The 18369-nt window shown below is 49.7% G+C and overlaps 1 protein-coding gene and 1 pseudogene across 1 annotated transcript; one reads left to right on the forward strand and one right to left on the reverse strand.

Moving 5' to 3' along the window:
• The first annotated feature begins 7348 nt into the window (after positions 1-7348).
• Positions 7349-10634, forward strand: LOC136548721 (uncharacterized; annotated as a pseudogene).
• Positions 10635-11858: 1224 nt separating this feature from the next.
• LOC136548722 (secreted RxLR effector protein 161-like) lies at positions 11859-12497 on the reverse strand. The gene has a single exon (XM_066540146.1). It carries the CDS (start codon positions 12495-12497, stop codon positions 11859-11861), a length of 639 nt encoding a protein of 212 aa, XP_066396243.1.
• Positions 12498-18369: the final 5872 nt, after the last annotated feature.

The following is an 18369-nucleotide window of genomic DNA, read 5'->3' on the forward strand; positions in this document are numbered from 1 at the left end:
CCTAATAAGTCTCTGTGGTGTGGTCAAAGCATGTAACCTCATGTGTACCAGCCCTTTTATTTGCCTTCTCTAGGTGTGCCTTTGGTTTTGGAGCCCATATCTCTCCATCACTCTGCAACTTCAATGCATGGGCGTATCTATCATTTAACTAGGCAACAAGCTTGTAGAAGGTGAATTGAACGATTGCATTCATGGGCATACCATATATCCCAATAGCAACTTATTGAATGACTCTGTCATGTTGCTGCACTGAAACTCGTACCTCCATCCACCGGTGTCGTGAACTCTCACCCATTTCTCCAAATCCCTCATCAAACATGTGAGCTATTGTCTACCTTCTGCATTTGATGTAGTTCTGACCTGCTCTAACTTTTTTTGAAAGCACTTATCCTCAAGCTATCGAGTAGCCTCCTGGAACAGATCAAAGTTACCCTTCACACCATCTTTCTGGAGTAGATTCTCAGCAAGGTGCTGAGTACACCAACGATGGTACAAAGGTGCTTACCTCTCTATCTGCTCTCGCATGGCATTAGTATGCCCTGGTGCCTATTAGATATGACGCCAACCTCCCTGCTAGGCCCAACCACATGTATTCGGACTAGCCTCAAGAGCCATCCCCAACTGTCATTGTTCTCCTTCTCAACCAAAGCAAATGCCAAAGGAACCAACTTGTTGTTCGTGTCACAAGATATGGCTATAAGAACTGTGCCCTAGTATTTGCCAATCAAGAACGTACCATCAATGGAGAAGATGGGACGACAGTGCCTAAAGGCCTTGACACACTGAGGGAAGCACCAGAAAGCACGGAAGAATATCTGCCTCTCATCCTTCCATGCATTTGGTTTTGGGATGTACTCATAATGCATGCCTAGATTCACCGCTTTGATGGCAGTAGCTCATACCCATCCTCCCAGTCCCCATATATCATCTTCCACGCTTGCTGCTTAGCCCTCTAAGCTTTACCATAAGTTATCACATAACCTCCATACAATGCCTCAACGGTCCTGATAATTGTCCTAACCTTCATGTTGGGTTCTCCCTGCAATATTCCCATCAACCGCTTGGCAATGAGGGTAGATGTCAACTGTTGATGCCTCAGTGTCAGTACATAGTCAGCACAATTGTGTGGCCCAACAACTTTTGTGATCTTCCACTTTTCGGTGACCTTTTGCTTCCTTGCACAAACCCTCCATGGGCAGCGTTCCTTGTCACACACAACTGTTTAACGGCGCTCCGTATATGAATGCAAGACCTTGTAAGGTCTCTTTTGTATCACTGCAAATGCCTACAACCACCTCTTCAATGCAGGGAGGTCCTTGAACACCCTCCTATTCTCAATTACCATGTTAGGGCCGGCCTCAGGAGCTTCTAGGAGCTCATCATCACGTTCTTCTACACACGCCTGATCGGAATGAGCAAGATCGCTGAACTCGTAAACTCTTGAATCACAGCGGCCGGGAAAGATACGCCTCGGCATCTCAACATCACTCTCTGTCAGCTCTCCAACAGGGTGATCATCATTAGAATTAAGAGCCATTGCCATCTCATATGGCTCTGAATCATGCATAATTTTAACACTATTGGAGCCATGGAATCCATCTTCATAGTGCACTTGCGCAGCAACAGGGGGCACATCCATATTCTCAGGAATGTCTCCTACAACATAAGTAGAGAAATAAGAAAAGAATGAAAGAAATGGATGTAAAGAAGGGGGTAAGCTCCCAATAACCATGCGGTTAAGATACTTACTCGGATGATTCTGTGTCAAAGGGATCTCATGAGGAGGATCTGCCACGACAACATGAGTCTGATAAGCATCTCCAACTACCGCATTAGGGGTAGATTGAGCATCGGAAACTATAGGTGCAACCTCCACATCCATATCAGATTCTAGGACAGGAGGGTCGATGTGTGCCTACTGACCCATTAGTGGGGAAAACCCATGAGGGATGGGATCGACTAACACCCGACGCACAACCACGTCTAAATATTATAGCTGGCTCTTCATAGCTGATCTCACATAGTTCTTCCACTGATCCGCACAACCAATTGACATTATTCGCTTGAGGATGTTGTGAGGAGAACCTAGGTGCAGTACATCCTCAACTACAATGCCATCATCTCCAAGGCAATGCAGCTCCTCCCGAGCCCTTGCAACCATCTCACTAAATGAAGGCCTATCATTGAATAGCACAGGCACGCTTTGCATGTCAACAAACTCAATATATCCATAGCGATCGTATTCAACGGTGCCTCCATGATATATGGTCACTAGGTTGTCCATCTAGTTCAAACACATAACGAAACACATGTCCTTTAGTCCAAATTAGACGATAGATAGTACCTAACAAGTACTTTCTAACTACAAACTAAGTAAATAAGATAATTACTACATACATAGATACAGTGTACTAACTAAATAGCTAGATCCTATTTAGTTAACTAAATATGTATTACATATCTAAGTAGCTATCTAACTATATCTATGTACCTATGTATCTATGTTTCTATCTATCTAGATATCTATCTCACTAGATCACTAACTAAATCAACTACCTGAGTCATCACATTAACTAGTAAATAACAAATGCCAAAACTACTACACTACAATCAAAGCTAACTAAGTACGCACATTGCAAATTCACAATTTTTACCTGTCCGACGACAGAGTCACAGACGTCGACGGAGTCGTAGCGGACGCCGGACGTGGGTCAGGCCGACGAGCCGGGCCAGCGGTGGCACGACTGGGCGCTGTAGGTGCCAGGGCCAGTGGGGGCGTGGCCGAGGCCGGCGATGCCGGGCGGCGTGGTCACGGTGACGGCACCGGCGCGGCGGGGAGCGGCCAAGGCGGCCATGAGCGTGGGCAGCACGTCGGGCGATGCGTGGGCGCGGGGACCGGTGAGGGGACTGGTGCGGGCGCGAGGTCCGACGCTGCCGTGGGGTAGGCGCGGGGACTGGCGAGGGGACCGACACGGCGCGGGAGAGGGCGCGTGCGGCGGCGGTGGTGCGCTGCTCGGGTGAGAGAGGTGCGAGAGAGAGAGAGAGGGAGAGGAAGAGAGAAAGGATTGGGACCCATACGTAAGACAGGCTCAGTGACAGTAACCCTGACGTCGAGCTCAGCGCCAAGATCTACGGCGCCGAACTCGGCGCTAGGGTTACTGGCGTCGAGCTGCCTGCCATGTCACCGTCACGTCTGTTTCGAGGCCAAGAGCTCGGCAACGCTGGCGCCGAGACGTGTAAGCTTGGCGCCAGCAACGATGACGCCGAGCTAAGGGTCCAGATTTTGAAATCTTACCTCCAGGGGCATATTTGTGAAAAAAAATTCTAAAAAAGGCTAAAAATAAAAAATTCGGGTTGTTCTTGTTTTCCATTTTCCAATCAATTTACTACCACATGCTCCACTACTTTGTACCAGCATAAATTATGCCTCGTTAGAAATGCGTGTATCAATGAAGATGGGCCACAAATGAAATTTAGAATCAACCAGTTTTTCATCTTGGTTCAGCCCACTAATCGGAAATACCTTACGTCCGTCACCATTGTTTCTTTTTGAAGCAAACAGGAGGGAAAAGCCCCTACTGAACATTATACTAAAGAAAAACAGGTGTACAAAAAGAGTTTAAGAGACGAAGAAAGAGACAAAAGGTTCAAAGAATATGAGGGACCTGTTTTGAGATTTATAATTTCTTCTTTGATTTTGTTACAACATGGGCTTCATTTATGCATGTTGTTTATCTAGTAGTTTGTTCGTTTGCTAGGTAACAACAGAGGTACAATTGAACATTTTAAGACAAGGTTTTTAATTTATAGGATTTGTGAGCTTGTTCCTGATTTGGATGATGAGCAAAAGAAATGGATCACTGAATCTGGTCATGGTGCTCTGCTTTTCTATCCCCGTTAGGCTAGTTATATGGATTATGAAGCATATAGATTCATTGTTGAGTGAATTTAGGCTTCAGGATAGGTCATTGTTTTCAATCGTCCTCTTGTTTGTAGGATCTTAGGTTTTGAAAATGGTAGCACTCCTTTGAACCTATCCGTGGATGTTGAGACAGTTGAGGATTTTCTGTAAATCTATGATCAGTATAGGGAGTGCATTAGGGCTAAGATCAAGAAGTGTATAGAGGTGTTGATATTTCATCTCAAGATTCTTTCAAAATTGGATTTATCATGTTGTATGGGAAGAAGTGCAAGTGTAGATATTATTGATATATCTCAACTTTCAATGTCATCTCGGTAACGAGTACTCAACTTGTGATATCTAACCATTAGCCTTGTGTAGGTGATAGTTGTTCACAGTTTTCCTAACTAGTCCATCAGCCCATGCTCCCGCATGGGTTAGGACCTTAGGATACATAAGCACTATGTGTTAACGTTTAAGACATATGACTAATAAAAATGATTTTATTAAATTATTTTTTTCATTTTCCATTTTAAACATAATGGGTATATTTATACTCTGCAATATCTATCCAACTGAGATAAACTTATCAATTATTAAGTACTACAATAGCATAAATGTTAATTTAAACATGAACCGTCACTCAAGATGGGTGGTCGGATAAGGTAGTGGTGCTAATCTCAAGAGAATATTAGTATTGTAAGCTTTATAATTATTATCAGTCGAAAGGAATCTCACCTTTGGTCTGCACTATCCTCTCTACTTCTAAAGATTTTTTTTTTAAAAAAAAAATTCCTATCAAGAAAAATAGAGTTCTTATAATTGTACTACCAATATAAATATGAAATTACAGCCAAATGTCATTCTAGTTTATTTCTCCCCTCATTCAAATTATGTGAAATGTCATTCTAATTCATTTGAGCAAGTATTTGGCTCGATCCAATGACCCAAAATAATTATAACTTGCCTGCCTAGCAATACTAATTAGAGTCTACTAAATTAAATGCTAAAATGTTTTTAATATTATTATAAGAGCTCTAGTCTTTTATCCTAACGCTCTCTCATAATGATTAATTAACGTGGAAACTCTCTTAGGTCCTCTGGACCACCTGATAGTGGCTAGGTAAATTTCAGTAGAAACTGGACTGGCACAATTAATACTATTGCATCCTCGGCCTTTCATCTCAACATTTGCCGGCGCAGCGACGGGCTGGCTAGTGCAGCAAGTTGAATTTGTTCATACTTCTTAGAGCAATTTTAACTTATCTCAAAATGGAACATAAAGGCCAGACTAGTCTACTGATTAATTTATCTTATTACGCCAAAGGTAGCTCAATGCACTTGAAATAAAGGAAAAGAAAAGTTTCCACGAAAGACGCAACGCAAAAGCCGCCCCCCCCCCCCCCCCCCCCCCCCCCCCTCAAATAAAGGTTAAAGTTTGCACGCTCAGAAAAAGTTTAGTTTTTTCGGGACTCAAAATCAGATTCCCAGCCATGTGTATGGACTATGGAGAATACTGCGGCCGGATAGATGCCAAATGCAAGGAAAATTCCTTTGGAGGAAAGTGCCAAATGTTTTTACCAGGGAAAGAGCACAAAAGCAGGGAAGTATCCTAGGGGCCTTTTATTTGTAGCAAAAAAATGCTGCTGCTCTTCCTATCATCCATAACAGCCAGTATCTGAGTCTCTAAATTCATATGCTTTCAGTTGATTTTCAGATTGCTCATCAGGTCTTGAAATCAAGCATACTTAGCCTTAGTTTATATTCACATTTCTAGCATAAACATCGCCGATTTTTGAAATCAGAAAAAAAGATAGCAGACCAGATGATTGCAAGAGAGCATGATAATAATCAGATAAAGCCCCTGTTCTTTCAAACTCACATGCTGCCATGCATGATGTCTGCTTGAGCCGAGCCGCTCTACTGCAATTTCGGCCCATCACCCATGTCGAAAGAAAAAAAGAAGGGTGTTTGCACGCACTTGCACGCGACGGAAAGACCCGTCTCGCAATGATGGATTTTCGTTTTGTCATATATTCCTTGCCCACAAAAGGCGCCTCCATCCAGCGCCCGTCAGTGAGCTAGCTACAAAGGACAATTAGGGCCTTTAATCCCAGCCTTTGGTAAAACTAATGTACCGTGCTTTGGCAACAAAGATAGAGAGATGATGATAGCAGATTGAACTTTCGTCTGGGCGTAAGAATCCAATGCTTCGTGCGAGTTTGATTCCCATGTGACATCCACCTGTGTACTGTTACTGTAGAAGAAAGTAGCTGCACTGCAAGCTATCTCGAGTTCTTGTCTTCTTGACAGGGTGCTTCGACCGTCGAGTGTAGCCATACTGGCACAAGATACTGCCAAGCTGCCAATTTCACTGAAGAACGAAGGGTTCATGCAAAAATGTTTCGAACTCTGTTGAAAGTTCATGTGGTTTCTGTAAACGGAGTGTGTTTCGCCTGTCACTTTCAAACGAAGTGAGTTTCGAAGTCAGTCATCAGGCGCCAGAGCACCTCGCTGTCAGTGTCAGTCCGACTAAGAAGTGAGGACACACTTGTGGGGGGTGTCAGCAGCAATGCTGGAGAGAACATTCTGTGCGGCAGCTCAGCCTGTTCGGTTGGCTGGTTCATATCGTTGCTGGTTCGTGAAGAAGTACTGCTGGCTGGTTTGTGTGAGAGAAAAATACTGTTCCGGCTGGAAATTTACGATCGTTTAAGCCACAGCCCAACTAGGTGCCTTCTCCGTGCGCTCAGCCCTGCTTTTCTCGGCAGCAAGTGCCAAGTGCAAGGCCGGCCGCCGGCAGTGGCGCCAGTGCACCACCGTGTCCTTTCCCAGCTGCCGAGGTGCCTCCCCGCTCCCCCTGTTAAAGATGACGAAACAACGTGTGCAAAAGAGAAGCTGCAGCTCTTGCTCTCTGCCCCTTTCAGCTCTTTTTCAGCCTCTTTTCTTCGTCTGTAGCTGAGCCACAGCAAAATATTCTTCGTCCTTCTTTAACCAGAGATTACTGCATACATAATGTTGGTTGGTTTATTTCAGTAATCCGTGGCATTTTGATGAACCCAAGACTTCTTTAAAAGAAGGGGAAAAACATTGTCTGATTTAGCAATCAAGTCTTTTCCATTGACATCCGGGGCAGTTTATGGAGCTTTCCCAAATCTTGTATTGCAAGTTGTAATCTTTGTCACATAATTCCTCTTAGTTCGATCCTACGAAACCGTTGTTAATTCATGATAATATGTCAGCACATTAGACAGAGGCTCCGACTGACGGTGTTGTGATCGTCAAATAGTATTCTTCTCCAACCTTTTGGAGCATGCATGCAAGCATACATTCAAGCGTAGTGTACTAGTGTGTACCTTTTCTCCTCCCCCCTCTCTTTTCAGCGGACTTTGCCTCCATATAACAAGATGCCATGGCCACTCACCAAGCTGCATTACACTACACTACCACTCTCTCCAGCTACATCAAGAACCATACCAAAACCCAAGTAGAGCAAGAGCAAGGGTTGCAGCTGGCAAGAAGCTTTGCTCGGAGTCAGAGATGGAGTTCCTGTCGCAGATGTGGTCGCTCCTGGGCCTGCTCACCATCCTGCAGAACGTCCTCCCCACGCAGCTGCTCTCCCTGCTCCACTCGCTGTGGCAGTCGCTCCAGGACTCGCTCACGCCCTACTCCTACTTCGACGTGCCCGAGTTCCTCGGCTCTGCTGCCGTCGAGCCCAACGCGCTCTACCGCCACGTCCAGCTCTACCTCCACCGCTCCCTCCTCCTCTCCTCGCCTCCGCCTCCCCGCCTCACGCTCTCGCTGCCGCGCTCCTCCGCCGTCTCCGGCGACCATGCCCACGGCCACGGCGCCGCGCCGTCCCCACCGTCCGTGTCGCTCTCCCCGAACCACTCGGTCACGGACACCTTCAACGGGCACCGCGCCGTGTGGACACACCACGCCGACACGCTCCAGGACTCGCTCGAGGAGCGCCGGTCCTTCTCGCTGCGCCTCCCGAAGCGGCACGCCGCGACGGTGCTCCCGGCTTACCTCGCGCACCTGGCCGACGCGTCGGACCACCTGGAGCGCTCGTCGCGGGCGCGGAGGCTGCACACCAACGCGGCGTCCCCGCATGGCGCCGCGGCGTGGGCGTCGGTGCCGTTCTGCCACCCGGCCACCTTCGACACGCTCGCGCTCGACCCGGGACTCAAGGCGCGCCTCCTCGCCGACCTCACGGCCTTCTCCGAAGGGAGGGAGTTCTACCGCCGGACAGGCAGGCCGTGGAAGCGCGGCTACCTCCTGCACGGCCCGCCCGGGTCCGGAAAGTCTTCGCTCATCGCGGCCATGGCGAACCACCTCCGGTACGACGTGTTCGACCTCGAGCTCACCCGTGTGGCCACCAACACCGACCTCCGCGCGCTCCTAATCCAGACCACCAACCGGTCGCTCATTGTCATCGAGGACATCGACTGCTCCCTCCACCTCACTGGCGACCGAGGCCTAGCCTCCGAGAGGATGCACAAGAGACGCAAGCTCCACGCCACTTTCTACAACGACGACTCATCTGACTCGGACGACGCCGACGACGCCGGTGGCAATGCCGACGACAACCACCGGGGCAAGGTAACGCTGTCCGGCCTCCTCAACTTCACCGACGGCCTGTGGTCGTGCTGCGGCGAGGAGCGCATCATAGTGTTCACGACGAACCACGTGGACGGCATCGACCCCGCGCTGCTTCGCCCGGGGAGGATGGACGTCCACGTCCGCCTGGACGCGTGCGGCACGCACGCCATGCGCGAGCTGGTGCAGCGCTACGTCGGCGTTGGTGACCACGAGATGCTCGACGCCGCCGAGGACTCCATCAGGGGCGGCACCGAGATGACGACAGCCGAGGTCGGAGAGGTGCTGCTTAGGAACAGAGACGAACCGGAGGCGGCGGTGACAGAGCTCGCCGCCGAGCTGAAGGCGAGGAGAAGCGCGGCTGACAATCTCCACCAGTGGGAAGACTCCGCGGCCGAGCTCTCCGACGGGTCGCCGACGAAGAAGGGGAGGAAGGGGTTGGGGTGGGAGGGCAAGGTCAGGATCCTGGGAAGGCTGAGAAGCCTCACCAAGTCGGAATCGGGCAGACGATGAGCTAGTTTGACTTTGTTTTAGGTCAGCTCGTGGTCGGAGGATTAATATTAACTAGAATCTCTGCTTGGTTTAGATGTGTGTTTTTTTTGTAGCCTCTGTAATTTGGTTTGAAGTGGATGCTTAATGCAATAATGATGTTTGATAAGATATATAATTGCACAGAGCCAAATTACCCCCTTCCCGAATCCGAACACTGCTCGGCCTGAGCCGGAGCCACCTCTACTTCGGTCTCGTGAACGGTGTACTCCTGTCGCGTCCCGGCCCAGAACGCTGCCTCGGTCTCCATGGTCGCCAACGAGCGATCTGTTCCACCCACCGGGAACGGTGTACTCCACGGTGCATGACGGACGACGGGCTCATCGCGTCGGGAACGATCATGGACGCCACACGGCTCGCCGCGGTCTCCGCCAAGATCGACGAGTACGCCGCCGGGGGAGCGCCCATGAGCGGCAACAGAATCGCGGCCATCTGCGCTATGATCGACGACGGCGCCGCCGCTCCCAAGCACCGCAGGAATAGGAGGCGGAGGCGGCTGTGCGTGGACAGCACCCGCAGCTACAAGCAGATAGGCGAGATCGGCAATGGCAGTTTCGGCGCCGTCATCAAGGCACGCCACCGCAAGACCGGTCTGACCGTCGCCATTAAGAAATTCCGAAGGCGAGGAGATGGCAAGAAATCCCCCGACGTCCGCAAAGTGCTGCGGGAGGCCTGCTTCCTGGCGGCATGCGGCGGCCACCCCAACCTCGTCGGGCTCCACGCCGTGGCACGCGACCCGTGCACCAAGGAGTACTCCGTCGTCATGGAATACGTCGGGCCGAGCCTGCGCCACGCCCTGAAGGAGCACCTGCGCATCCACGGCGCCCCGTTCCCGGAGGCCGACGTGCGCCGGGTCATGAGGCAGCTCCTGACCGGCGCCGAGGCGATGCACTCGCGCCGCATCATCCACCGCGACATCAAGACCGGGAACGTCCTCGTCAAAGAGGGCGGCGGCGCCGTGAAGATCTGCGACTACGGGCTGGCGGTGTCCACGGCGGCCAAGTCCGGGCCGCCGTACCCTAGGGCAGGCACGGTAGCCTACATGGCGCCGGAGGTGCTCATGTATAGATCCGACTACGACGAGCGCGTGGACCTGTGGTCCATCGGGTGCGTCATGGCAGAGCTGCTGTCCGGCGAGGTGCTGTTCAAGGTGGGCGACGACGGCGCGGAACAGATCGACAAGATCTTCGACTTGCTCGGCGCGCCGGCCGAGGAAACGTTCGAGACATTCATGTCGCCATTCATGGCCAGCGAGGTGCTGCGGCAGCGAGCCCGGCAGCCACGACCGTGCCGCGACAGCCGACTGCGCGAGATTTTCCCCGGTGATGTGCTGTCGCAGGATGGGTACGATGTCTTGAAGGGGCTCCTGACGTGTAACCCCAAGGAGAGGCTCACGGCCGCGACCGCTCTCCAACAACCGTGGTTCACTGGCACCGTTGGTGTCCCTGCTTCGGAGGTAGGCGCCCGCGCCACGGAGTCGTCGACACAGGTGCTCATGGTCTATCGTGCTGGTGCTGAAAAGTGTCTGGGCATTTTTGAGGAAGATGGCATTGCCATTAATCAGGTTGCCCCCACCAATTGTTTCTAAGATAAACTGGCATTAATTAAGTAATAATAAAGTGAATAGTGGCCGTCAGAGTCACAAAAAGAAAAACACAAATTTTAATAGAGGCGACAAAGGACTCGAAATGATTTCACAAAGGCATTTGGCGCTAGTAACACACCATACCATAGCTCCTCTTTGACTTGCCACCAGATTTTCCATCCAAACGTGTTGTCGCTGAAAAATACGAGCGTTAAGCTCTTTCGAAATCTCCCACGACACCAAGGGAATGCCTTGTGATAAATGTGCAGATATCATGCATAGTTTCTCGGCATCAGGCCTCAGCACCACTTGTGCAAATTCTGATACGAGTAATTTAACCCTGATTTACCAGGATAAATCAAACATGTATGTAGATCACTAATTACCATTACTTCTATATAACTCATTTTATACCAGTTAAATACAAAAACCATTAATGGTCCAGAACCATAATTAGATGGCAAAGTTTCCAATGAACAAACTGACCAGTTGACGAACATGCACAGGAAGGGCACCACTCTTTCGATTAATATGGTTCAACAAAGAACTGCAAGCATCACCAACGGAACAAATTAGAGAAGTAAGAAAGAAAACACTTAGTGTTAGCCCACTGGATCACCGGCAAGGGTGAGCCGACCACTCATCAGGGCTGTCGACCACAGAGTATCGTTGACGACCACACACTATGACTAGAGGTACAAGGAGGGAGAGAGAACAGAGTACACACACAGCATAAGCATCAGCGTTGGCCGGAGCTCTGCAGAGTAGAGAGTTACAGTGGCAAATTATATATACAACTCTACCCATCTAATCCTCATACACAGACATGTCAGGTTGCCATGCTGCTACAGTGACTAGATGTGACAGCTGGGCTGACTTTAGCGTCTGCCCCTGCTGTGGCTACAGTGCGGCAGGAGAGCCGTTCGGTGCCTGCCCTTGCTGTGGCTATAGTACCACAGCAGAGAGCCTTTTCGGCGTCGCCTTCCGCTGCTGCACGTTCACACAAGGGAGCAGCAGATTACTTAACAATTATTTCCCTAATCCTGCTGCTAACCCTTGTACCCCTTCCATGCCGATCATCTTCTTCAGCTCCATGAGTCGAAGACGGCCGAGCGGCTTGGTGAGGACGTCCGCGAGTTGCTGACCAGTTTCAACGAACTCGATGACGATCTGTCCACCATCGACACAGTCCCTGAGGAAGTAAAACTTGTCGTCGATGTGCTTGCTCTAGTCGTGGAGAACTGGATTCTTCGCGAGGGCGATGGCAGGCTGGTTGTCCAGCATAAGTGCTAGTGGGTGAGCTTTCACACCGGTCAGCTCGCCCAGTAGCCGGCGTAGCCACACAGCTTGGCACGCCGCTGTGGCTGCCGCCACGTACTCTGCCTCACACGTGGACAACGCCACCACCTTCTGTTTCAACGACAGCCATAAGATTAGAGCCGATCCGAGGAAGACGAGCACGTCAGAGGTGCTCCGCCGTCCATCGATGTCCCCCGCCATGTCTGCATCGTTAAACACAGTGAGCTGCAGCCTACTCTCGTTGATTTTGGGGAAGACGATCCCATGATCCACCGTTCCCTTAACGTAACGCAGCAGCCGCTTTACCGCAACCCAGTGATCCTCTCGGGGATCCTCCATGAAGCGGCTGACGTAGCCCACGATGAACGCAATGTCTGGCCTCGTGTGGACTAGATAGCGTAGACCGCCGACGATGCTTCGGTAGAGTGTTGCATCTACCTTCGCCGCAGTACTGGCCTTCGTTAGCTTCAGCCGCTCCTCCATTGGAGTCACGCACGGCTTGCACTTAGCCATGCCGCTCCGCTCCAACAGCTTTGAGGCGTACGCGCTCTGACCGAACGAGCACATCATACCCCTGGCTCACCTCGATGCCGAGGTAGTAAGAGAGCGTGCCGAGATCGCTCATTTGAAAACGAGCCGCCATCTCACGCCTGAAGCTATTGATGTCCTCCACACGCGCGCCGGTGATGATCAAGTCATCCACATACATGCCGCCGACGAGCTCCTCCTTCCCCGTCGCCGTGTGTAGAGCGCATGCTCGGTTGCGCACCGTGTGAACTCAAGCTCGCCCAGCGTGGCATCAAGCTTGGCGTTCCACGTTCGCGGAGCCTGCCGCAGCCCGTAGAGTGCCTTGCGCAATTGGAGCACCCTATGCTCCGCTCCCTTGACGGTGAAACCCGGAGGTTGCCTGACGAAGACCGTCTTTGCCAGCTCATCGTTGAGGAAGACTGATTTTACGTCCAGGTGATGGACGCGCTAGTCCTTTGCTGTTGCCAAAGCCAGAAGCAGTCGGACAGACTCCATGCTCGCTACCGACGCAAAGACTTCCTCGAAGTCGATGCCCTCGCGCTGGACAAAGCCTCAAGCGACGAGGCGCGCCTTGTGCTTGACAATGGCGTCGTGCTTGTCTCGCTTGACCTTGTACACCCACTTCAGTCCGATCGGACGACATCCTGGAAGTGGATCGATGAGCTCTCAAGTCTTATTTTCCTCAATCGCCTTTGAAAGGATCAAGATGCCCAAGAGGGGGGTTGAATTTGGCTAATTCTAAAATTCTTTGCAATGATTAAACCCTACACTTAGCCCACTTCACCCCTTGTGCCTCAAATATGATTCTAATGATCTACCGCACAAAAGTTTAGCACCCTAAGTTCTAATCATACTCTAGTATGACAATTCTAAGAATGTAAAGACAAGAATTGAATTGCTCAAAAGTAAATGCTCAAAGTAAATAAAGGAGAAAGAACGCGGCGATATTTTACCGAGGTATCGGAGAGTCGTCACTCCCCACTAGTCCTCGTTAGAGCACCCGCGCAAGGGTGTAGCACCCCCTTGATCCGCGCAAGGATCAAGTGCTCTCTACGGGTTCATTTTTTGATACTCCATCACGGTGAATCATCCACAACCGCTCACAACTTGAGTTGGGTTATCCACAAGCTCCGCCGGATGATCACCAAACTTCCAATCACCCCCAAGTCATCTAGGTGATGGCGATCACCAAGAGTAACAAGCATGAACTCTCACTTGACCACAACAAGCCTAATGAGAAGGGTGGATGCACACTTGCTACTCTCCTTGCACTAATGAGACTTAATCTTGGATTCTCAAATCTCAATCACCTCACTAGGCTCTTGCTCTCCAAAGCACTCTCAAGGGTGCTTCTTAGCTGATCAAATGGGCAAGAGACCTCCCTTGGATGAATAGAGGAAGTATTTATACCCCCTCATTCAAAACGAACCATTAGGAGGTTGCGTCAGCGTTCTGCCGGGTGACCGGATGTTCCGGTCAGTTCTCCCCGCCACAAAGCCGTTAAGTTGTGACCGAACTCTGACCCGCGTCCAGTCAGCACTGACCGGACGTGGCCGGTCACAAAAACTGATCTCTGGACCCTTGCTGATGTTGACCGGACGTTGGAGCCTAAATCCGGTTGCTTCGCTGTTCAGCGTCCGGTCAGTAACCGGAACCTGACCAGCGTCCGGTCAGCACTGACTGGACGTGTCCAATCAGGATTCTCCCTCTCTAGAACCTTACTGGAGTTGACCGGACTCTGGCACCCAGCGTTCGGTCACAACTAGACGACTTCTTCTTGATCAAATAAACTGACCAGACTCTACTGCCAGCGTCTGGTCACAACCGGATCAGTGTCCGGTCAACATTTGACCCTCCATTCACTTCCAACTCAAAATCATATGTGAATGAAGTTTGCCCTAATTGATCTTAGGGCTACTCCAGAGCTACCTAGTGCTAGATTTGACAAGTGTGCACCACACCTAACCTACTAGACTCACCTAGGTCAAGCTACTAGTTTATACCCCCCTTAATAGTACGGCTAAAGGAAAAACAAAGTCCTAAACTACTCTAAGTGTCTCTTCAATACCAAATGACACTTAGAACTGGTCCATCCTTAACCTTGTCGTCCATTCTTTGAAAACCGAAACGATTTCCATTCTAGGGGCATGACAACCATGATTGCCCAATCAATTGTTATTACCATGATCTAACTTAATTACCTCTGCAAAACACATGTTAGTCATAGTAATCTTGTATTGTCATTAATCACCGAAACCCAACTAGGGGCTTAGATGCTTTCAATCTCTTCCTTTTTGATGATTGATGACAATACACCTCGAGTATGTCAAAGAGATGATGTTTTCAATATGCTTGGTTCATATAAGTTTTTGACAATGAGAACAAGGAAGTTAGACAAGCCTACATGACCCAAGCCAACATGGTGTACTCAATAGATATGAAATAAGCATGAGTACAAGAAATAAAGCTCATTTGAATCGGAGTAAAATGCGGAAGCAAACCAAACGAGCATAATAAAGTGACATGGTATATATAAAGATCAAAGTAGAGAGCACACATGTCACATATCACATAAATATCACACATATCACATAAATATCACAATCACATTTATGTAGTTCAATGCATGAAAGTAAACATGAATGCATAGTAATGTATCACACATGAAAACCAAACGTAATAAATAAGCTCCCCCTAGATATATCGCTCCCCCTAGATCTAATCATACTCGATCCCTCTCCCCCTTTGGCGTCAAGCACCAAAACCTAAGGGTTGGTCGATAGGGCTGGAGCAGATGAGTCGAGCGCTGAGGTGCGGTGAGCGATCTAAAACTAGGTAGCATCATCCTCTGATCCGACGCTCTGAGCTATCTGACCCTCTGTCGCTGGAACTGAAGCTAAAGTGGTCTAGGTCGGATCTGGGACTGGTGCAGCCTGTGACTCTGCAGGTACCACTGTAGCAGCTGGCTCTGATTATGCAATAAATGAAGGGAGCGTCTCTGTAGTCCCAGTGACTGGAGCAATGGTGGTAGGTATAGGGACATGTAGCTCTGGTGATGTAGGCTACCCTATCAATTCACTAAGAGTAGCACCAAGGCTCCTGGAAACTGGGGTGTCTGTCACAAGCATTGAGGAGCTCTGAGCTGATGTGAAGCCCGTAACGATAGGTGTGAAGTGCGGGGCTATCACTGGTGAAGCAAACCACTAGGACACCTACTTTGTCGATGAAGTAAAATGTGTAGCTAGTTGTCCCTGACTTTGAAGCCCACTGGGCTATAAAGCTAGAGTCACAGTAGTGGTAATAGGCTGGCCGAGCCGAGGTGTAAGCTGTGGCGGTGCAGACCCAATAATAGTAACGACATGCTGCATGAACCCAAGTAACTGCTGCTGGATAAAGAGCTGCTGCTGCATGGCATGTTGCTTTTGCTGTATGACCTGCTGCTATCGCTGGAACTCATCCTATCTGGCTTGAACCTGTGCAAGGGCAGCTGTGGTCTCCTGGGCCTAACGAGCCTGATCCTGCCTCATCCGCTCAAGAATAGCAAGAAAAGCGGGGTTTGTCTGTGGTGGCTGTGGTGGAGCAGAGCTAGAGCCGCCGGCCTCACTATCATGTCATCGAGGAGGCATGTGAGGGATAGCCTGGTCGTCATCATCTGAACTATCACTAGGGTTGCTCTCGACCATACCCTCCTACTAAGCATCAAGTTGCTCCTCCTCTATCGCTATAACACCCCTGATGATCTCATCTTGCTGGGCTACAGTCTCTGGCACCTCTAGGCGACGACGTGGCTGGCTAGGTGTCCTCGCTGCACTGTGATGGAGCATCTAGGTCATGTTATATGGTGGAAACTCTATAGTAGCTCCTGTGTACTTAGCCATAGTCTCTAGGGACTTCACTATAACTGTCTTGCGAATAAAAAATGTAATCCAGTGAGCATAAGGCAGCTGACAATGGCCTCTGAACCCCTCTGCAAGAGTGTCCTCCATCTCTGATAGAATAATATCCCAAATATAAAAAAAAACTATCTGCTGGATCAGAGAGTTCACCAACCATAGCTGAATGCGAGTCAATCCCTCACGATAGCCCATCCTCAGGAGCAGGGTCCTCATGATAGCATCAAGCAGCCTCGCTATAGGAGTAAGATCTCTCGGTGTCCTGCTTGACCCCTTGCCAAAAGGCTCTGTGAAGCAGGGTCAGACCAAGTCTGTGGGAGGCACAAGACCACCGTGAGGGCGTCTAGGAGGCTCTGTCTGACCGTAGCACACCTCATGCAGGCGAATGGGTGCCTCTAGAATCCTAAGGATCTCTCTAACCCTAAAGCTCATCAGTCTATAGTCATGGCCTCTGAATGCAAAGTGAATGAATCTGTGGCCTGGGACAATTCAAAGAGTAGTGTAGAACTCATGGACCCATGATGGAACATATCTGCCAGTTCGTCCAAGTAAGTCTGTCAGCCCTGGTAGATAGGATATGTGAGGGCGGATCTGCTCTCCTACTGCTGCAATAACTGACTCAATAGAGCAAACCCTCTGAGATCTGAATGCAACCTCACCGTTAACATATGCATTATAGAAATCCTCCTACAGTGGTGTAGGGTCGAGATGGTGGACTAAAGGGGGGTGAATAGTCCTTTCTAAAAAAACGCGTTGGCTAACCGAAACAAGTGCGGAATTAAAACTATCGGTCTAGCTAAGACTACACCCCTCTATTTATGTTCTCTAGCACCTTCCAAAGATACTAATTAAGCAACAAAGATGCCGGCTAGCTAGAGCTTACCTAACCAATTCTAGAAGCAAGGTCACACAAACCTATGCCACTAGTACTTCAAGCAACAAGAGAGCTCCTACACAAGCTAGTAAGCAAAAGCACAAAGCCACCTAAGCTCACTAGCAATGCTCAATAACAAGGCAACCAATGCCAAATTAGAGAGCGCAATTACTTAGCTATACAAACTAAGTAATGTGACTAACAAGGTTACACAAATCAAATTAGCCACGCAAGGGAGCTACTTCTATGCTACACAAGCAAGAAGGTAACTAGTAAGCTACACAAGCTAACTAATTACAAGAGCAACTATACAAGCACAATGTATATGAAATATAAATATAAGCTTGTGAAAGGGGATTGCAAACCAACGGAAAGAACAAGTTGACACAGTGATTTTTCTCTCGAGGTTCACGTGCTTGCCAACACGCTAGTCCTCGTTGTGTCGACCGCTCGCTTGGTGGTTCGCCGGCTAATTGGCATCACCCGCTAAGCCCGCATGTCGGGCACCGCAAGAACCTACCCCGAAAGTGAGGGTAGCTCAATGACACGCTCAACTAGAGTTTCTCTTTGCGGCTCCCGCGGGGCGAGCACAATGCCCCTCACAAAAGCTCTTCTCTGGAGCATCGCACAAGCTTCTTGCGGGCTTCGACGGAGACCACCACCAAGCCATCTAGGAGGTGGCAACCTCCAAGAGTAACAAGCACCACCGGCTTGCAACTCGATCACCTAGTGCCACTCGATGCAACCTCACGATGCAATCGCACTAGAATTGCTCTCTCACATAATCAGATGATCACTATCAAGCATATGTGAGATAGAGGGCTCCCAAGCACTCACAAGCATGGACACAAAGTCCCCCAAGGTGCTTAGCTCCAGCCATGGCCGAGACCACCTTTTATTTATAGCCCCATGGGCTAAACTAGCCGTTACCCCTTCACTAGGCGTTTTTCGGGTTGACCGGACGCGCCGGTCAAATCGACCGAACGCTGGACCTCAGTGTCCGGTCAATGGATGCTCACCATGTGTCGCCTCCGTTCAACTTCAGTCACTTGATCTCAACGGTCAAGTGATGACCGGACGTAGCTGCTCAAACTGACCGGACGCAACAACCCCAGCGTCCGGTCGTTTCCAGAAAGGTATCAGT

This window comes from Miscanthus floridulus, chromosome 4, assembly GCF_019320115.1.
Source record: "Miscanthus floridulus cultivar M001 chromosome 4, ASM1932011v1, whole genome shotgun sequence".
Taxonomy (NCBI): Eukaryota; Viridiplantae; Streptophyta; class Magnoliopsida; order Poales; family Poaceae; genus Miscanthus; species Miscanthus floridulus.